Here is a 22,833-nt window from a genome sequence, read left to right on the forward strand (position 1 = left end):
ATGCAGACAGAAGAACTAGAAAAGCAAAAGTTGATAAAAGCCAAGAGACAATGATTTTGCAGGTTTGTGGTCAGCATTTCAGATTGATTCTTTGGGGTGTTAAATAAGATAAGACTTGGGAAATAACCTGTACCGGTCACTGATGAACTTGGGTGAGAATGAGTTTGGCACATTCATGCATTGAAAACCAGATGAGTGAGGGTTGAGTAAATTATGAGGTAAGAAGATTGAAACAGGGTATGTAGATGACTGGGTGGGCTTTGGGAGGACAAGAGCGATGGAGTGCTCGTTGGAGTTTTTGGTGGAATCTTTAGGTTTTGTTTTGTTTTAATATGTGAGATTGCTTTCTGGAAGAGATTGAAGGTAAATAGAGGAGGTGGGATGGAATGGGACCCTCTCCAGTACCCTCTCCATTGCTCTCATCTGGAGTCTCAAGCAAGAAACTTCAGAAATAGCTCTAATTTCTTTTGTACCAAGCCTTTGCCCCACTTACATGTCCTAAATAAATCTTATTTTTACCTCAGAAATATTATTCGAATACAGTTTCTCCTCTTCACACTAACGTTGCTTTCATTAAGTTAGCATCATGTCTCTATAGGGCTGTTGAAACAACTTCCTGCTGATTCTGTTCCTTTAACCAGTAAGATATTACCAAAAGATCTTTGCTGGTTGAGACCTGCTTCTTCAGCCCTTTGCTGTGTTAACCACTTGTCATCTTTCTTGCTGCCCATTTGCTGGCCCTTCCATCAAACCCTCATGCTACCCTTTAGCTATGTTAAAATCCCTCTGATTTATAAACATTCTCTCCTTTTGGAAAACCTTTTTGCTTTAATCGAGGTATCTTCTTAAGCTGAGTTACATTCATTCACCTTTGCCCCTCCAGCATATTCATATTCAAGATGAACCTGGAAGTTATCTGTTATGATAGAATAGAGCATGCCTTTCTGTATCCACAACACTCTGCATTCTTCTGTTACAACTTTAGTTTATTCCTTTGTCTTAGTAATTATCTATTGGTATGTCTCTCTTCACCCGGACTAGTGGCTCCTCCAGACCAGAGACTGTGTCTTCAAGGTATATATCCCAGATGATTGGCATAATATCAGATACTAAGTAATCTGAACTGATTTGGCTGAATGACTGAAGAGTAACAATTAATGGAATTGATAGATTCTTAGCATTGTGAAATTGGAATTGATTATTTTAATGAGAACCCTGAGGCCCAAGCAGGTGAAATGATCTTCATAAGGTTATCCAGATGGTAACCGAGTTCTCCTAACTTCTGATCCAGGGCCCTCTAAAGAACTTCCACTAGCTGCTGTTAGTCCATGCTGATTGGATAATATTTAAATTAAGATAGAACTATAAATACCCATATACTGTCTACAATGCCATTTAATTTTTTGCTTATAGAATGTAACTGAAAGATTGAAATGATAGAATGATACTGTATGTAAAGAGTCCTAAAAATTGTTTGAATTTAGTAGACTATCTAGTCTTCCTTAGATGAAAAGTCAGATTTAGTGTCATTTTACTAAAGTCCATACTTCATCCTCCTAGAGGAGTTTCTGGGTACAAAATTGTATGTGTATATTTGCATTTGGGGGTCGGGGAGCATAGGTTCCACAGATTTTTTTCAAAAGGTTCTTTGATCCGCACCTCGTGACTTCAAGTTATTTTGCTGTTGTGATAAGTAATCATTCTCAAAGCAAAGTACGTGAAAGATTCTTTTAGCTGCTACTTGAATTAAATGTTTAATCTTTGCAACTTGCTTTCATTTTTAGGGTTTGTGTTTAGTGAATCAGAGGGATCTGCATTAGAACAGTTTGAAGGTGGCCCCTGTGCTGTTATTGCACCTGTTCAGGTAACATAGACTCCTTTACCAGCTCCTTAGAGGGACATGTTGAAATGTTTCATGCTTTCTGTTTTCTAATGTCTGTACTCCATATAGTAATTATGAGACATGGTCAGTTAACTCTTAACTTTTGCTCACATAAATTATAATAAACATCCAAAATAAAAATGAATTCAGAATATTGGTGAATTGCACAACAGTAGCCTTTTGACTGCATTTTCAAGGAAGAAGAGGTATCCCCTGACTTTGAGAAAATTAGGAAGTTTCTTGACATCTTTAATACAGAGTTCCTGTTTAGTAATAAGATGTTATACTCTAGATAGGTACACACAGTGATTGTACTATTTTCATTTGTTCAGTCTATAAAAGTTATTTTTATAGACTGAAAAAAGTTGATGATTTCATACTTTTATGGCCTCTAACTTTAAAATTTTGAATTAAGTTGACAGTGTATACTATTTTATGCTATAGCTTTGGCTTTTCTAAATAATTTGTAACAACTGATTTCAAATAATTTCAAAAACCAAAAAGGTTTTTTGTTTGCACAAAACATAGAATTTATCAGAATGTCTTTATTTGATTTGGAATCTCAATGTGTTATATTGCTTGAATTTCAAAGGCTGATTCACTATAAACTGTTACATTGTTGAAACCAATAATTGAATTTTTAGTTTACTGTAATATTGATGATGTCTATGAATGACAGTGTAACTTCAGAACTGTTATAAAATTTACAGCTAATTTACTGTTTATATTTTAGCCATAATGTTTTGAAAATACATATTTAATGTGGCATTTACTCATTGGATACAAAGAGTAATAAGATCAAAGTATATACAAAAATAAGGTACTTTGGCTACAAAGTAAATTCGTTTCTCAGAACTCATACTCTATATACTTAAAGGGTTAAAAATATATTTCTGTACAGGAAAAAAATCTTTTTGGTTGATTCCAAAATATGTCTTTCATAGATCATTATTTTTTTAAGTTGATTTTTTTGCATTAGGAGATTTTTTTTTAAATAAAGAAAAATTTGAATATCCAAATCTTGCCTTGGAATTATGGAATGTGAAGAATGAAATTTATCTATAAATTAGTAATTATAGCTGTTGTGCTGAGTAACTGAAATTAATTTCAGTTGTCAGTAGGAATGTTACCTGAATTTGAAGATTCCTTGTTATGTCCATATATAAATTAGATTATATAAATACTGCCTCTCTTGGTCAGTAATAGCAGGATTTTTATTGGAAATCCATGAATGTAATTAAATGGAGGGTATACCACAGGAGTTTCTTGTTTTATAAAATACAGTATATTTCAGTGGTGGTAGTTACTTGTGCAAGTGGGGTGCTGTGCAATGATGGTAATATTTAAAATCCTGATCCTACCTTTCTGTGTCTTTGAGGTAGTGGTTTAGTTTAAGAATCACATAGCCCAGGCACAGTGGCTCACACCTATAATCCCAGCACTTGGGGAGGCTGAGGCAGGAGGACTGCTTAAGGCCAGGAGTTCAAAACCAGGCTGGGCAACATAGTGAGACCCCTGCTCTAAAAAAAAAAAAAAAAAAGAAAGAAAAGAAAAAATTGAAAATTAGCTGAGCATGGTAGGGCATGCCTGTAGTCCTAGCTCCTTGGGAGGCTAGACAGGGAGGGTCCTTTGAGCCCAGGAGTTCAGGGCTGCGGTGAGCTACGATTATGCTGCTGCCTTCCAGTCTTGGTGATAGAGTGAGACCCCATTTCTAAAAAGGGAAAGAGTCACGTAAACTTTGTAAAGAATTTTTTTTGTATTAATATTTCAGTTTAGAAGTCAAAACTAAGTTATTAAGAATGACCAGAAGTGAACAGGTACATATATTAAAACTTTTTTAGAGTATAAAAATTAGAACATGATGCTGTGTAAGAAGAATAGGCAAAATAATGGAACCAAATAGGTAATACAGTCATAGACCTCATCACCTGTAACAATTTACCAGGAATTTGTCACAGCAAGAATAAAGAAGGAACTAAGATCAGTGGTGAAATAAAATAAAGTTTTATAAATGCCATCCCTATGACTTGCCAGCACTTTGAGGGGAAGATAAGTTTAGATAATTTGTCAAATGTATTCTTGGAATAATATTTAACCATAAGAACACTTAAAATTAACGTATCATCAACACTGTAAGAGAAACAGTACCTCCAAACTCAGAAATATTTGCAGTAAATATTATCAATAAAAGGATGTTGCCTTTCTCATATAAAGAACTTGTAGAAATTGATTAGAAAAACACATGGGGGTGAAATGGGCATAGATGTGCAGTCATAACATGTGGAATGATGCATTACAGCAAAAGAATCAGGATGCTCACCCTCACTAGGAAGCCAGGAAAGTAAAAATAAAACTGTAACTAGATTCTATTTCTTACTTTTTCTCATCTTTAAAAATAAAATTACAATTGCCAGTGCATGTAAGGGTGGGATGATGCTGGCACACTCATATACTGCCATGTAGTACAAATTTGTACTTTGATTTTCGGAAGGAATTTTAAATTATAATTGAAACCATGACAGTGCAGATTCTGATGCAACAACAGTATTTCTGTGAGTCTTTTCTAAAAAAATCTTTAATATGGAAAAATTATATTTAAGACGGAGCTTATATATTAAAGTAGCAAAAAAAATTGAAAGCAATATCTAATGCACAGTAATATAATTTAATAATAATTAAAGTTTGGTAAATACCTTGATAGACAAGTAGTAAGAATTATACTTATGAATTCTATAGAAAAACAAAATATTCATATTCATGATTTTTTACTTGTAATAAAATTAAAACTACATTAAAAAAAAAGATGGGAAGGAAGTATATAAAAATGCTAATAATAATAATTATATTGGTGGTGAAATAATGAATGTCCCCCTCTCACTTTCAATACTTTGTGTTGTAGTTATACCGTTTCACTTTATGGTTGTTGTCATTTTGGGGAAAAATGAGAAGTACTTGATTATATTATTTGTAAATTGTATGCCTATGTGAATGGAATCTTAGTTTTTTGTTGTAATACCTTAAATTGTTTATTGGTGCCAGGTACTATGCTAAGTGTATTACATAGATGTTCTCATATAATCCTCACTGCAACCTTTTAAATTTTGTACAGTTATTTTTAGTTATAGTGGAGCCAGGATTCAAACCTAAGTTTGCCTGATAAAAAGCAGTCTTCCTAATCTGTACACTAGTACTTTCAAAAGTCATACTGTAATCTGTTTTTCTTTGACCTGCCCTCAGATAGAATAGGTGGAGCCCAAGAATCTGTAGTTTAAACAAACAAGTCAGGTGACCGCGATGTAGCTACCGTTGAACTACACTTTGAGAAGGAGACACTTCTCTGTGCAGCTTTTTATCAACCAACTGGTGTAACACAGTTGACTCGCTTAAGGGGAAGTTTAGAAATCCATTTGTCTTTTCTTTTAATCATGTAGCTTTTTGAGTTAAACCTGAGCTCCTGATAATAAAGTGATGACTTTAATCGTGTTATTCTTGTGTCATAGATGAGAGTTAAGGGAACAGAACTACTTTTATATTTAGATTTCTTTTACCAGAAGGAATCTAACTGAAATGTAGACTTACTCTTGTTCTACATAGCTTTCATTTTGTGACTAAAGCAGTAAGTGTCTATGCTTTCCAGTTGCATTCTGTTATTTGAGTGAGTTCTACTTGTCAGAAAATAAGTACTGTGGAAGAAGAATAGTTTTCTGGATCTAAAATCAAGTTGATAGTGGTATACTCTGAGTAAATAAATCTGCACAGTTCCTGTCAAATGTGAGAGAAGCTCATTTGACATCTTTACAAAACTATGCAAAAGATTAGAAAGGGGGTACAAATTAGTATTTCCCATTTTAAAATTGAAGAATGATGTGATGTATGCTTACAATGCAGTTCACTAATTATTGCTTTAATTGTGTAAAGGCATTTCTTTTGAAGAAGCTCCTGTTTTCCTCTGAGAAGTCTGCTTGGCGGGACTGTTCAGGTATGATAGCTGTCTTTTAAAACTTTTACTTCATCCTCTGTTTTAATACAGATGATCTGTGCAGTGTTCATTAGTAATAGTTTAATTGAAATTACCTGAGAAAGTTAAGTGTATCAGTGGGATTTTTTTTTCCCCTGAGGTTTCCTTTTAAAACGTTTTTAGGAAGTTTCATAAACAGTGACTGCATATTTCTAAATTTGGTTTTCTAACCAAGGGTGGTAAGACAGGATTGTATAACTAAGGGAAAAACCTTGGCCTCTTGCTAAAACATGGTGCATTTCCTAGAACTGTTAGGTGACAGCATACCATAAAGAATAGTCTTTTTGTTTGTTTGTTTGTTTTATTTAGCTGTGAGCAAGACCTCAGAATTCTCATTGCGTTCTTGCATATTTCAGTATAATGCCTTACACAGTGCAAATACTGCAAAAAATTTGGATGAAACTGCAAATGAAGCTGTCATAGCTTCTGTAACATGAGCTTCTGTACCCAGAGAGATGTGTGGTGCCACTTTATAATAACAAGAATTTGCATTCCACTTGCTAGTTTACAAAGATCTCTCCTTCTACACAATTTCATATGAATCTCACAATAACTTCTGGAAGAAGGCAGGGCATATTACAATCCCAGTTTTGTATCTGAGGACATAACAGCTTACATACCAAACAATGACTATAGAATATACTAATGATTTTGGATTTAAGAGTTAAGGTATCATTTTCATAATTTTTTAATAGGTGAAATACAAAATGAATTTTAGTAGAGAAACGATTTGAGATACTATTGTTGAAATGAATTTTTAATAAAATGTATGCTATTACTTACACAGAACGGTATTCGCTTTGATAAAACATTTGTAAAGCATTGTCGTAAGTGTGATAAGTGCTGTGCTGATAATAAAGGATAATAAAGTGCCTTTAAAGAACTTTTAGTCCATTAGGAGAGATAGAAACCTTATATCGTGAAATTTTATATAGAATGTGTGCATATCCTATACTCTCGGTTTGAAAGTTTCAGAAAATGATACTACTTCTTGACAGTAATACTGCTTGAAAAGGGAGTGTGGCTAAGGTTCATAAAGAGATGGTCTGAGCATTTGCACTATTTTCTATAAAATTCTAATGCCCAAATCTATATTATAACCACTGGCCTCTGCTGATACAATGGATTGTGGTAATATATGTGCATCTCATTATTTTTATCCCTGTGGGACAGGGTGATCAAAGATGTTAGACTAACTCAAAAGCAGGGGAAAAAAAAATAGAGGTCTCAACAGGCCTTTACACTGTGCTTGGTTCTGCAGTAAAGGAATCCTCATGGCTTCAGTTGCTAAAGGTTTAAGAAAGTGATGAGCAGTATCAGATTATGATCTTTCATAATGTTTAATTCTGCATTTTCAGGGTTCTTTTTCTACTTGATGGTTTTATTTAGATGGCTTTATTTAAAGTGATGATATTTTAATCTACAAACACATTGTTTTTCTAAGACGTGATTTTAAATATATTGAGAGATTTTTTTTTTCCCATTTTTAGAATGCTTGATTTTATCACACTAACATATTTTTACTATTGTTATTCATGACAGATTTCTTTTTTCCAGAAGAAACCATTGTAACTTATGCTTTGGTTATTTTTAGAGGAAGAGCAGAAGGAGCTCCTTTGTCATACCTTCTGTGATATTTTAGAAAGTGCTTGTTGTGACCACTCTGGACCATACTGCTTGGTTTCATGGTTAAGAGGAAAGACAACTGAAGAAACTGCTAGTATTTCTGGGAGTCCTGCAGAGTCTAGTTGCCAAGTGGAACATTCTTGTAAGATATATTTTTATTTCCTGAAGTTTTTTGTTGTTCCTTTGTTTTAATTAATCTATTTAATATTTTGAAGAAAAAATTACTTTAAATTTTCATAACATGTATTTTAGCTTAAGCTTAATTACTGAGCCTTCATATTTTTTGTTCCCCTTAGAAGATACTACATTGTTGCAAAAAAAAAAAAAAAAATCAACTTTTTAAAATGTTCTTGTTAACTTCTGCTTAATAACAATCTCTTTCGAGCTTTAGAACTCTTATTTAGAAATAATGATACACTTCAGTTTCAGATGCCTTGTTATTTTGCTTTGGTATTGCAAAAAAAAAAAAAAAACAAAAAAAACTTTTGACATCAGAAAATTTCATAAATTTGTCTTTACTTGCTTCCCAGAGCAAAGATGGGGACATGTGTCTTCATTGTAAGCTGGGTTTTTTTCCTTATGAATTTTTTGGATATTTTTATACATACAGATTATTTTAAGGCAATTTTAATTTTGCCTTACATTTTTCATACATTGATTTAAGATTTTTCTCTTTAAAATAAGTTTAATGGCCATTCCCATTATTCATAAAAATGACATATTCTGTGGTTTTTAACTTTTGAAAATTCTTACGTGATTGACCTGCTAGCTGCCAGTGTGAAATGGAGACAGCTAGTGGTACGGAAGCGAGTTAAGAGTTGCTTTTCTGATGTGCTTTTCAGGAATAATCTTGTTAGTTGATGGTTTTTGATACTTGCTAGTCCCGAGTGCTTCTGTTAAATAAGTGGCTTATTCTACTTACAGTGGATCCCATTAACGGTCATCTCTATGAAAATTTTTTGTAAAGATATTACCTACCTGAAAGTACATTTCAGTTGTATGTGATACACATTTTGCTTTCCATATGGTATTATCCATAAGGTGCTGCTGCCTCCCTGACTAAAATGCCTTGTGTTGTCAGTGTCGTCTTTCTCCTGCCTTTGCAGTTAAAATGCTTTAAGCCAAGCAAATTCTAAAAGTAGTACATTTGCAAGGAATAATGTTGAACGTTTAAATGTTGAATGATGCTTCCTTTCAAAGCCTTTGAAACATGGCCTTTCAAAAAGAACTTAATGTATTCTACAGTTCTTAATTATATTTGAAGACAACAAGTGGAAAATAGTCACAAGGATGGTAGTCCAAAGTGTCATTAAGACTGGCTTTAAAATATTTTCCTGGTTTTACTGTGTGGATGCAAACATACTTAATACTTTGATTTAGGATATTAAAATTTTGAAAGAGGAAATGTTGATCTTTTGAAAAGGTCTTGTAAAGATTATGTGCTTAAAGCCAGTCTACGTATTAATGTTGAGAAAATAGTAAGCTCTTTTTATGTAACATTTCCCATTAGTATCTTAATAGTATACTGATGCATACTATGGAACATGCTATGGATTTCTGTAGTGATAGGTTACATTGCTGTAGGTTAAAGGACCTTACAATGCATTCAGTTTAGTACTTCAGTAACTAATTAGATGGGCATATTGAATTACCTTCCAAAAAACATGTTAGTAATTTTCCAGTTTACTTTGTATCTCATTTTAAAAGTTGCCATGACATAAACCATTTTTATTTTTTTAATATTGTATTCCTTTGAAATACTTTGTTAACTGAAAGTTTGAGAATTTACCTTAGATATTGACAAATGAACTGTATTTATATTACAATTTTTATTCCATGTAACAATCTATTTTACCTGTTCTTTCCTTTATTCCCAGCTATGTTCTTTTTCTTGTGTTTTATATTTTTCCACCATCCTTGCCTGCTAAGCTTTTTATTTTGCTTGCCTCTTTTCTCTAAATTACTATCTTTATGTCTACTCTTGAAGTATACCCAGTAAAATGATTAGGTAATCTGACATTGCAGAACAGTTAGTGTAATTTGAAAAAGATGAGGTAGAATTTTCATTTTATTCTGAAATTTTGAATGTAAAGTGTTTTTCCTTCTTGTTAATATTACTTTCTCTACAAACATTAATTTCATTGGCTTATGTGATGTGTATAGTTTTGGCTTGTTGGTAATGCACACTTGTTCGCAATAGTGAATACTCAGGTTCAATTTCAGTTTGTTTCCCACATAAACCAAGAGATAACTTAATCCGTTTGGACTGCTAAAGATTTTAAAAAGAAATAAGAAACACTTAGGCTTTGAAATCTAGCATAATGTAACATTTTAAATTGTAAATAAAAAAATTTTTGAGTTCATAATGAATTCGTTTTCTTAACTCACCAGTGAGAATTTATATTTGACAGTAGTAAGAGTTGCTTTATAAAGTATATTTGAAATTATTCGTTGTGATAAATAACCCCCCGGAGCGACTGTCTGGGCTCAAATCTCATCTCTGCCGTTTAATCCTATGTACTCTTGCGAGGAGTTTTCTGTGGGCCTCAGGTTCTTTTTCTGTAAAATGGAGCTAAAAGGGTTTTTATGAGGATTAAATGAGGTAAAATATGTAGGGCATTTAGAAAAGGGCCTGGCGCTTAATAAAGTGCCCAGTAAACATTACCTCTGATTAAAGTGCTTTGATTTCCTTTTATTAATAAACATAATCTAAATAAGTAACTGAAAAACTTCTTAACAGTTGCACAAATAAATGAGGAAACAAACTTAAAGCTGTCATTGAACCTGTGCTGTTTGAAAGTGTTATGCCCTTTTATACACATTTGTTTAATAATTAAGCATTAAACCTAAAGATTTTATATTCTCAAAAGGAAGATTAGCTGTGATGATATTACTTGGATCTATATAATCTGAAAGATTATTTAAAAGTGCAGGACACATTATAATGATGTGTGAGGCACTGATTATCAGTAATTTTTTCATACTTTATAACCTACCCTAGCATAGCGGAATTGAAATGTTTATTAATCACCCTTCTACATTGTCAGTATTGTATCCACTTTAGTTATATTCATGACAACAAAGATGTTGAAATATAAATTCATATTATAGTAGAAGATAAACTGCGAATTTTAAGGGAGTAGGGAAATAGGGAAAGTTTTGATTGCTTGAAAGTATTTACAGCCTGCTGTGTGTATCTTGTGTCATTTATTTGCCATGTGTAGTGCTGAAAAGTGTCTTTTATGTATAGCTGCCTTGGCTGTCGAAGAGCTTGGCTTTGAGCGATTTCATGCATTAATTCAGTAAGTAACATTGGAACATTTAAAATACTTACTTTGTGGACACATTGCCACTTTAAGTCTGTTCATACTACGGAAAAATTCTTAGTTTTACATAGAAATGTGCTACTTAAACATAAATTTTAAATCTATTGCTTCAGGATTAATTTGCCTTTTAATTAAAATAGTTTGTAAATGTATAAATTATGCTGAGTCCTAAATTAACTATCCAAATTTGGTTTTTAAAATCATTAAAAGCTTTTTCATCATTACAATGAAAAGACTATCATTTTAGCTTAATGTTTCTGTGTCCTAAATAAATATAAAGATTTCTGGTGGGATAAATAGTAGAATTATTTCATATTTGCCAACAACTTTTTTCTATATCTTTTATTAAGAATGCCCACATTTTTGTTAGAGCATTTAAACTTTGTATTACAAAGTAAAAGGTAAGGATGGCTTAGAATTATGGGTGGCGTTTGGTTTAAAATTTAATGTTAATTTCTTTTAAAAGAAGCCACAAATGTGTAAGTTGTCTTTGGCATTCAGATATTTGTTAAGTAATTTCTAGGATTTAAAAAGTGAAGTTGTCTTTGTGTTTACCCCCTCTTGCAAGAAGACCACTCTATTCTTTAAATAACTGTATATTATTGAAGAATTTATTGATTCCAGACAGTTCACCTAAGAGATGAAGAGGTTCCCTGCCAAGTAGGTGTTCTTTCTTAATGATACATACCATATATAGTGGTAGTTCTCAGAAATAGCTTTCGGTTTTAGTGGCTAAATTTGTATTTGAAAAATTTAGAACCATCTAAAAGTTTCCTCTTTGTATATGTTTTAATGTATAAGAAAATTTTAAAATTTTCCCATTTTTCAATGTAGTTTTCCCATTTATGAATCTCATCATGATACCAATACTTAATTCTTTTTTTCCCCCAGGAAGAGATCATTCAGAAGTTTACCAGAATTAAAAGATGCTGTCTTGGACCAGTATTCAATGTGGGGAAATAAATTTGGAGTATTGCTTTTTCTATATTCTGTGTTAATGACAAAGGTGTGTTCAAAGAGTTGCTTTTTCTGCCTTTTATTAATGTTGTTTACTGCTGTTTTTCCTGCTGTGATGAGTAATTGTATTCCTGATGCTGTTTTTAATTCTTAGAATAAAAATCTTTTATGCTTAAAATGAGTTAATTTTGGTTTCCTCAGCACTTACTTACTACTTAAGCAGTTTCCAACTTTCACCTCTGTTCTTCTGGTCTAGAGAGATTATCAGTAATGTTGTCATTGTGAAATGCTGTCAGTTCTGGCAAATTGTGTTTCCTTTGATCCTAGTTCTGTGTAGCACTTGACCCCTTAACCCCTTCTGGAAGCTGTTTTTGACCTTCACTCCCCTTCTTGATTTTTTTGATAACTCACTGTATGAGTTCTCTTTCTATAATGTCTCTTAATTCTTTTTTTGTTTTGTTTTCTTTGATAGCCTCATTTCCTTCTTTACCTGTTACCTCTTGCTCTTTTCTCTCCTCCTCCTCCTCTAAATTTTGATATTCCAGAAATTTTCTTCCCAGGATCCTGTATGCCTTTTCTTTTAGGGATATTTCATTTGTAGCTGTTTAATAGTTTCAGTATGTCCCCTTCTTGTCGTACTTTTTTTCCCCCAAATACCAATCTCATGTAGCATGTTAATTTCAGTTTAGTATCCTACTAGATCTATCATGTCTGAAATCAGACTTCTTTTATTTGACAAATGTTTATTGAGCATTGACTCTATGCTAGGGACTATGCTTGTATTAATAATATGGGATACATTTTTAATAGTATCTATTTAGCATTGTAAAAAAAAAAAAAGACACATTAATAATTCCATTATGGCAGTGTTTTTTGGCATTTGGTCTTGTGTCTGAACCTATTAGATTGACTGTATCTAGTAGAGACTATCTGACAGATGTAGGACCTTAATGCATGAGGGCAAGTTTTCTGTATGGAAAAGCTGGAGGAAATTTTTTCCAGCAGTGGGCACAACAAGTGTAAAAGTGTAAAGGATTGAGGGCATAATGCAGGTGTGGAGAGCTCTAAGTGGTTGAGCCTTATTGCAGCATAAGACACCAGAGGGGCAATTGTGGAGGATGAGACTGGGCACTAAAGTAAGACAAGGCTTTTAGAATATGAAGGTCCTTCTGTGTATACTGCAAAGAGTAAGCAGGTTTCATCTGCTCAGAATTGGAACACAACAGAAGTTTGAACAAGGGAGTGACAAAATTGGGATGGGAGTTGTGATGGGTGGAGTTGGTGTTTGTAGTGTAAGGCTAGTGTCAGGAAAACTGAGAAAGTGAGTATTGAAATAAGAGAAGCCTAAACTAGGAAAGGTCATGGAATGGCAAAGAAAGGAAACATATTTAGAAATGTAAATACTTATTTGGATTATTAAATATAAATAAGAGAACCAAAAGTGCTTTGTTGTGTAGGTGTTGGGAATAGCTGTGATGGTGGTATCTAAGATGACAGGTTTCTTAATAAGCTTTTCTTGACTGTTACTTTTCTCCAGCTTTTTCATGCTCAAACGTTTGATACCTCCTGTTTCTTATTCTTTACAGCCAATAAATTATCATGCTAGTTGTTCTTCCTTAAGCTCTTCTCTAAGATGATATCCCCTTCCTCGTTAGTGATTGTGTCACTTGTTGATAGTATTCATCTTGACATTATTATAGCCTGCTTTGTATTGGTTACAAGGATGCACATGGAAAGAGCTCATGCTTCTTTGTTCCCCCTGCTGGATTTAGTCATTTATTAAAAATTTTGGTTGTTAATTAATCGTCTACTTAATTCTTAGAAATGACTTCTAATATGATACAACTAATGGCTAAAGTTAAGTGAATAGAACAATGAGTGGCACTTTATCTTTGTCCTTTTGGAATTGATGAGGTTAAAATAAGTAGGTCTTCTTGTACTTATCCAGTATCTAGAACTTTTGCGAGGGGAGTGCCCTTCTGGAGGCTTAAAAAGTATCAGGAAATTCATTTTTAAGAAAAGAAGGCACTTCCTGCCCTCCTCCTCATTTGCATTTTGTCAGTATACATTTGAATGACCAGTATTTGTGAGAAATCACAATCAGAAGTAAACCTTCCATTTTATGTACCAGTTAAATAACTAAAATGCAAAGTATTTAATGTTATGTCTTCATGTGTATATGTATTTAGTGTAGTAAGTTTTTACGTAATCTTAAAAACAGTTGTCTTAACAGGCGATAATTTAGCCAAAAGTTAAATGAATATGAACTTTTGTATTAAATAATTTTCTCCTTTCTCCTCTTGAATGTTAATTCTCTCTCCCTGCCCCTTTAACCAACAGTACATATTTCCCCCATGAGTTTTCTTTATATAGAGCCCATGAAAAAAAAAATAAAAGATATTTGAGGAACTACTTTCTACAGTTATCATCTTAAATGCACCCCCACTTCAAATCTGAGTCATTCTTGGTAGAAAAGTTACTTAAATAATTGTATTAGTTTATAGTGTAAACTAAGCAGTTTTTAAGCGATCATAATTTTTGTTTTAGTTTTTAAAGCAAGTCAATGAATTCTTTCTTTCTTTAGGGCATTGAAAACATAAAAAATGAAATTGAAGATGCAAGTGAACCCTTGATAGATCCTGTATATGGACATGGCAGGTAATTGACTAAAATCTCTTGTCTCTATATGTGAACTCTAGTTTTTAGAAATTTGATTTAAGATAAAAAATAACAAAATAAAATAAAATAAAAAGATAAAAGAAGACTGAGGTAATTTTGCTTGTCAGTAGTGTTGACAGTGTAACGTCATATATGTGGATTTGAGCACTCTTGTTTTATGCATTATTGATGCATGAAATGTTAACTTTCATTTTATGCATTGTATTTATCGTGGCAGAAATTTTGCTTTAAGATAACAATGGGGAGGTATTTTAACAAATCGATTTAGAAAAAAAACAAAACAAAACAAATCAATTTATGGTTTTCTTAATGATAAAATTTACTTATTTTGACTTAGAAATAAGTATATCTTGTAAATGCTTTTCTGCTTAGGAGAAAATCCCCCATTTTCCTTTGGGACCACCTTCCCTCTCAAGCTTTCTATGGCCATTTTTACCAAAACTCAATAAAACAGTGATAGTTAACCTACTCTAATACATGAGTCCTTCTTTTTAGAACTTTCTGCCTCAAAGTTGGAAATTCATGTATCTTTCATCAAAGATACAATATTAATTAATAATTATATATTTTTAAAAGTTACTATAGATATTAAGTAAATTATTAGTCTGTGTCATTTTTATACATTTAAATATATCTTATATAAAGTTGTTAAATGCATGTGAATATGTAGAACAAGAATTACCATTGTGCTGATATATTTAGTGATACATTTAGCAAGGCTGAATATATAAAGTGGAAAATGTAAGGTTTTCCCTAACTTCATAAATTCATACATAATTTAATGTGAAAAGTCATTACTTTACACCTTGCTGTAGGAATTATTTGATTTAGCAACTGGTTGTATTCATATTTAATTGCTTTTTAATTTTTATTAATAGCCAAAGTTTAATTAATCTCCTCCTGACGGGACATGCTGTTTCTAACGTCTGGGATGGTGATAGAGAATGCTCAGGAATGAGTAAGTATATTCTTTGTTCTGTAGCTCTCTTTCATGATTAATATTTCTGTGGAATGCAGCTGATTATTAGTCATCTATTTAATGGCTCTGCATTACCTAGATGTTAAGTGCTTTCTAACAGAAGAATCCTTTACAAAAGTTTTCAAGGCACCATAATGTTAACACCATTAATCTTGGAGCCAGGCAATCTTGGGTTCAAATTCCAAGTGTATGACTTTAGTCAAGTTGCTTAACTTTTCAAGCCTTTCGTTTTCCCTGGTATAAAACTGGGATTTAAGACTCTTAATATATATAAACACAGTGCATATTTATTCAGAGATATCACTGCATTCTTTGCTTGAAACTGAGAATTACAAAGCCTGGTGATACGAAATACTTGCTTTGAGAGTCTAGTGTGGTTTTTGTCTGTATTATTTTTAACGTGCATACTTAAAAATGCTGAGCAAATTTAATGTTGACTGAGACTTTTAAACTACCAACTCTTCCACTACCACTTCCATTTTTGATCTCAATTATTTCTTTCCTGTGGCTTCTTATGTTGCCAGGCACATTGAAATGGATCCCATTTTGGCCAATCCATTCAGTTAAGGAGAGCTGATACATAACCAAATAAAATTCCCTTCAGTTTATTACTGGGTCACTCTGAATTTATCTGTTTATTCATTTAACTTACAGTGAGTAACCACAGCATGCCTCTCTGACGTAGGTAGTATAGGACTTGAAGCTCCAGAGTTGCCAGAGCTCACAAGCAAACAGAGCAAATATAATTGAGAAAATAATAGTTACCACTTTTTGCTCCCGTTGAAGTGATTCTTGATCTTCTATTTGAATTTTTCTCAAATTTAAAAATGTGTAATCAACAGAAACATGAAAGGGTATATTAAGGGGAAAAATCAGTAAAAATAAAACTTCAGAATTAAAAAGCACCATAATACAACCCATTTTACTGTTTGAGAATTTTAAGAACTAACTTCACTTCTTATTTAATACATATGCAAAATTATTTACTCAGTGGTGAGGTTAGAATGAGAACCAAGTTTTGTTGATTTCTGGTAAAGGTCAGAGTTTAAACAGTGAAATTCATAAACAAAAAAACTATACAAATTATCTTGCTCAGCTTTCTGTAATTGAGCTCATCCTAGTCTTGAACCCTTAATCTGATTCATAGCTGAAAGCATTTAATCCTGTCAATGAAAAAAATCTCATCTCAGTCTCTCTTGGGTAACATACAGGTTTTTTTGGTCTTTGTGTTTCTCTCTCACCTGTAGATGGCTTCTGCACACTTCCCTCTTTCCTCTTCTTCCTGTTGTTTCTGGACCCTCAGGTATCTCGGATGATTAGGGAAGCAACACAAGGTTCTTCCTAGGGTTGAGGTGACTCATCCTACTTGGCCCTCTGTTTTTGCTGCTGCTTACCATGTGCCCTGTCCTGACTCTTCCCACCCTGTCTTTAGCGCATCACTCTTGAACTTGCTCCTCATCAGTGTGGTTCCTCTTTCTACGCATTCTTTGGATTCTCGAAAGCCTATAGTACGTAATCCCCAAACCAGAATACTCCTCTGCCTCCCTACGCTTTTCCTCACCCAGCCTCTTATAGACTGAGATGAGATACTTCTTACTGACAGGATTAACAGTCAGAATGAGGGTTCGAGAATAGAAGGCTCTATGACTGGACGCAGTGGCTCATGGCTATAATCTCACCACTTTGGTCAAGGTCTTGAACTCAAGACCTCGCCTGAGGTCAAGAGTTCAAGACCAGCCTGGCCAACACAATGAAACCCCGATCTCTACCAAAAATAGAAAAATTAGTCGTACGTGGTGACGCACACTGTAGTCCCAGCTACTCAAGAGGCTGAGACAGGACAGTCGCTTGAACCCAGAGGCAGAGGTTGCAGTGAGCTGAGATCATGCCACTGCACTCCAGCCTGGATGACAGAATGAGTCATCCACCTCCCCCCCAAAAAAGAAAAAGAATAGGAGGTTCCATAGGCAGCTCTTGCCATGAAGTCATTACTTCCTTTACAGAATATATTAATCAATTATAGATTTTGGTTCTTGAGATGTACACATCTTTTGTTTCTTGAAATAATACTTTTCAAGACTGTCATCTTGCTGTGGACCTTTTTTCTGTATAGTTTAAAAGTCCAAACTAACCAATAACTTTGAAATGGCTAACTTGGAAAAGAAAATAGAAAATGTTTCTTACATTTTGGAATGTTGACTTGAAGCGAACTCTGTTTTCAGTCATCAAACTTAAAAATGAGAAAAATATCCCATTTATCTTTCACTGAACCTTCTTGTTTTTTTCTAGATAACACATAGTACACATTTTTTCTCGCCCTGCCAAGGTTGTTATTATTACTAGAAAAGAAACCTTATTATAAACTTTAGTTTCCGGAGGAAAAATAAAAATAAAATAAAAACTTTATTCATTGGGTCTACTCTAAATTAATCCAACTTAAACTCTCACTGCTGACTACACATTGTAACCCTTTTTTCTACTCCTCATAACTCCCTTTATCTATTGCCACTTAAGGCAGTGGATTGAAACCCCTTCTCCTCTTTATCTGTCTCTAACTTTACCTCTGCCTACTCACTCTCAGCAGACTTTGAAATCTCAAGTTGTCTTTTTTCAGCACATTTTTCCCCCGTTTTAGAACTATACATCTTCCCAGAGTTACTGTTACTCTTGATTCCATTTACTGTTTCTCCTATTAAATGTGGCTCTCTTCCCTGGTCTACACAAAATTGAGGTGGTTTCTAACGCTTAAAACAAAGACCATGATGCGTAATGACCAGGCAATGAACCTCTCTTCACCGGCAGAAGTTCCTTGCCTGCATTGCTAAAATATTTACTCTCTATGATCTGAATTCTGTGTAATTTATTCTTCTAAAGCAAAGACCTCACTACCTGCTAAAATCATAGCCTTTTTTTCCTACCTGCTATTCTTCTTGAAGGAAGTACACAGCATGGCTCATTTACTAACACTATACCATGAACAGGAATCTTTGGATTAAAATCTCAATCTCAGATGCGTCTCTATAAATGGGGCAAATATCTACATCTCAGGAGTACTGTGTAATTTCAATAAGATAAACTCCAGTGCCATCTCACATGTGTATTATAGCACTCAAGAGTCTAAAATGTAGTTTAAGAGGCAGTATATCTTAATGATTAAGTATGTTAGCTGTGCAGAATTAGACTAATGTGGTTCAAATCTCAGTTGTGCAATTTATTAAACTGTGTGGAATTAAGCAAGATATCTCACCACTCAGTGCTTCTTTCTCATCTTTCAATTAGAATGATTATCACAGGATAGTTAGAATAATGAGGTGAGAAAATGGCAAAAAGATATTCATCAAGTCCTTAAGCGCAGTGGTTGGCACTGTTCAATACATGTTTGCCACTGCTGCATCATGAGCATTCTTACTAATCATCAATAGTTGTGACTGACCTTTACAGAAAATTGAAACACTTGAGGGCAAAGATTGGTTTTTTCCTCTGCCAAAATAGAAGCAGGGCCTTTATGCAACTTGTAATGTTTCTGATGTTAATTTATTCAACAGGCTTTATTTGAAAACGGGCTAGTTATGTGTACCTTACTGTCATGTATCTAATTAGTTGCTGAGTCCTCGAGATTCTCCATTGTTGAACTTTCACAGAGGACAAGTGATACTGCAAGATAGTGTGCTTTGGTGGAACAAGCAGAGATCTCGGGTGTGATGATGAGACGAGTTAGTTTATACCTCTGCTGTTTGACTGAGCACATTACTAAGTTATCTGAGCCTCAGTTTTCTTACCTATGCATTGAGGTTAAAAATAGACATTCACACATGCTGCCTAGCACAAAGCACAGAAATACTAGCTTCTCTCTTTTTTCTTCCTTTGCCAAGTCCATTGTGGTCTCATTACCTTCCACCTGTCTAGACTATCATGCTATAGCTTTCAATCTGTCATTTCACTCCAGTGTATTCTACAAACTGATGAGTTAATGCTTTTGTTTTACAGGAACCCCTGTGTTCCTACTCAACCCTATGTTACAATCTTTTACTAGTCTTCTTCACAAAGCCAGTGCCTTAATCCAGTGGTTCTCAAACTTGGCTGCACATCACAATTAACTGGGAGAAATTTAAAATCATCTAGAGATTGTAATGGAGCTGTTTTCTGCGGGAATCTGGGTATTCATATATTATTATTATTATTATTATTATTATTATTATTATTATTATTATTGAGTCAGAGTTTCGCTCTTGTTGCCCAGGCTGGAGTGCAATGGCGCGATCTCGGCTCACCGCAACCTCCGCCTCCTGGGTTCAGGCAATTCTCCTGCCTCAGCCTCCTGAGTAGCTGGGGTTACAGGCACACGCCACCATGCCCAGCTAATTTTTACTATTTTTAGTAGAGACGGGGTTTCACCATGTTGACCAGGATGGTCTCGATCTCTTGACCTCGTGATCCACCCGCCTTGGCCTTCCAAAGTGCTGGGATTGCAGGCTTGAGCCACCGCGCCCGGCCATTCATATTTTCTTAAGCTCCCCAAGTGATACTGTGGTCAGGATTAAGAACCACTGCTCTATTCAGAGGGCTCTGCCTCCCTGTCCCTAAACACAGTGATACTTATCCCCAGTTGTCCTTCTCATTCCATCTGGGACCATTCAAATGTTAACTTCTACCTAATGTCTCTCCGCTTACCCTGAGGAAGCAGGAAAAGTTTTCTCCTCCCTCTGAACATCTCTGGTGCTTTACTTCAGTGTGCTTCATTCTGTCACACCTCGCATCATAGTTATTAGTATGCATGTTCTTGTTTCTGTAAACCAGGTGCGTAATCTTTTGAGGAAAACTACATTTTTTCTGTGGGCCAGTGTAGGCATTTTAGAAAGCGGATCTTAATCTCGACAGCAACCCTTCAAGGAAAGTATCACTCCTTTTGTTATAAAGAAGGAAAGTGATGCCTAGAGAAGCAAAGTGACTTGCCTAAGAATTTTCAGCTAGTAGCTATTTAATTGTAATTTTTCTTTCTATGTTACCTACCTCCTGCCGTGTTGTCAGAGCAGGAAATAAGTCCAGTCAATGCAGAATGCACATATGTCTGATGTCAATAAGGGTATTTTTTTTCTAGTCTCTCTTTTACCTTGAGTTTACTTATAGTAAACATTTAGATTGTTTCCGTTTGGGCTATAAGAAACTGCTGTAGTAAACACGTTTTGTATATAAGTGTCTTTCATATATATTTAAAAGTATACCTACAGGTTAGATTTCTAAAAGTAGAAAGTGTATTAAAATTTAGGCATCCGTTAATTTTTTTTTACTTACGGGTTTATTGAGACTTAATTCACATATCATGCATGTAACAATTCAGTGTTTTAAATATTTTCTCAGAGTTGTTTAGCCATCACCACAATCAATTTAAAATTTTTTTTTTCTCCAAAAGAAACCCTGTTTTCCTTCGTAGTAACTCCTTAAACTTCCTTCCACGCCAGCCGTGGCGACCGCTAATCTACTTTCTGCTCTATAGAATTTGCCTGTTCAGGATATTTCATAGAAATAGAAACATACACTCTCTGGTCTTTGTGACTGATTTATTTCACTTAGTATAATGTTTTTAAGTTGACCATGTTTTCGCATATACCAGTACTTTATTCCTCTTTATTGATGAATAACATGCCATCGTATAGATGTGTACCACATTTATTCATCTGCCAACTAACGGACATGTAGACTGTTTCCGCTTGACCATCATGAATAATGCTGTGTTTCATGTACTGTTTAGTGTTTCTTTGCCATTCATAGGCCAAGGAGTTGAAATCCTGGATCATAAAGTAACTCTTTAACCTCTTGAGGGACATGTGTTAAATTTTGATAGATAATGCCAAATTTCTTTCCAAAATTAAAAGTATAAAGTTATGCTTTCAAGTGTGTAGGAGGGGTCTCACTTTCCTGCATCCTGCCTGACACTTAGAATTGTGCGTCTTTAACGTTTTGTCAGTTTATTGACAAGTGATAGCCTGTTTTAATTCACATTTCTCTGGTGCTCATTGAGCCTGAGCTTGATCATCTTTTCATGTGTTTGTCAGCTTTTAGTATTCTTCTGTAAATTACCTCTTCCCATATTTTTGGCATTTGGGGAGGAGGAGTTACGTTCTTTTGTTCACAGTTTCTAGGAGCTCTTTATAAATTCTTAGTTCTTTCTCTGTTTGACCTTTGTTGCAAATACTGTTGCCCAACCTCCTTTCTCTTGTTAACTATGTTAATGATATATTTTCTTATATCCAAAGCTTGCTTTTTTTTTCTTTTCTTTTCTTTCTTTTTTTTTTTCGAGACAGAGTCTTACTCTGTCACCCAGGTTGGAGTGCAGTGGCACAATCTTGGCTCACTGCAACCTCTGCCTCCTGGGTTCAAGCAATTCTCCTGCCTTGGCCTCCCTAGTAGCTGGGATTACAGGCACACGCCACCATACCCAGCTATTTTTGGATTTTTAGTAGAGACAGTGTTTCACCATGTTGGCCAGGCTGGTCTTGAACTCCCAACCTCAGGTGATCCACCCACCTCAGCCTCCCAAAGTGCTGGCATTACAGGCGTGCATCACCACACCCAGCTGGCTTTCATTTTTGTGAGGTTAAATCATTTGGTCTTTTTTTTCATGGCTTCTATTTGGAGTGGTTTGTTGTTTTTTTGTTTTTTTTTTCCTCTCCCCTTATATCAGTTTTATGTGTCTCTCACCCCAAGATTTCTTATTTTAATTTTTTAGAAATGGGGTCTCCCTCTGTCACCCAGGCCATAGTGCAGTGGTGCAATCTTAGCTCACTGCAGCCTCGAACTGGGCTTCAGCGATTCTTTTGCCTCAGTCTCCCGAGTAGCTGAGACTATAGGCATGCACCATTGTTCCTGGCTCCAGACTAAACTGATTTTCTCTTGTATTTTCCAAAAATGCTTTTGTGGGCTTTTTGTTTTTTAATGTTTGGCTCTTTATCTAGATTATGTATTTATGAATGGTATGAGTTAGGGATCTGCCTTTTGACTTTTTCTCAAAGAAGAATCTAATGTCCTAATTCCAGTCAGTTCTCCACAGATACGAAATACATTTTTTGTTACAAAACACATTTTTCCATATTTGTCTGTTTTTATTTCTTCTATTCCACTGATCTATTTATTTATGACTTCTTATGCAAAACTTCACAGTTACATAGTTTTATAATACACTTTGAATATTCATTAGCATGATTCCTGACATACTTCTTCGAAATTGTTATAGTCATTTCTACATTATCTATTCCAATTGAACTTTTCCCCCTGCTTTCAAGTTCAAGTTTTAAAAAAATCTATGAAGATTTGGGTTGATTACATTATATTTGTAGGTTATTTTGAGGAAATGATATGTTTGCAATAT

General features: G+C 34.3%; 1 protein-coding gene across 3 annotated transcripts in view; it reads left to right on the forward strand.

The window, feature by feature from the left end:
- MINDY3 (MINDY lysine 48 deubiquitinase 3) overlaps positions 1-22,833 on the forward strand; it is an 85,385-nt gene that overhangs the window by 9,844 nt on the left and 52,708 nt on the right. For 2 of the 3 annotated variants that reach the window (XM_003930634.4, XM_010341186.3), the window contains exons 2-8: positions 1,785-1,864; positions 5,801-5,861; positions 7,495-7,668; positions 10,777-10,828; positions 11,744-11,858; positions 14,394-14,467; positions 15,367-15,446. In XM_003930634.4, coding sequence (XP_003930683.1) covers positions 1,785-1,864; positions 5,801-5,861; positions 7,495-7,668; positions 10,777-10,828; positions 11,744-11,858; positions 14,394-14,467; positions 15,367-15,446 — 636 coding nt within the window. The remainder of the gene's footprint in view (positions 1-1,784; positions 1,865-5,800; positions 5,862-7,494; positions 7,669-10,776; positions 10,829-11,743; positions 11,859-14,393; positions 14,468-15,366; positions 15,447-22,833) is intronic. The other variant, XM_039478749.2, reaches the window with a different exon arrangement.

The sequence above is a fragment of the Saimiri boliviensis genome, chromosome 8 (genome assembly GCF_048565385.1).
Source record: "Saimiri boliviensis isolate mSaiBol1 chromosome 8, mSaiBol1.pri, whole genome shotgun sequence".
NCBI classification, from domain to species: domain Eukaryota; kingdom Metazoa; phylum Chordata; class Mammalia; order Primates; family Cebidae; genus Saimiri; species Saimiri boliviensis.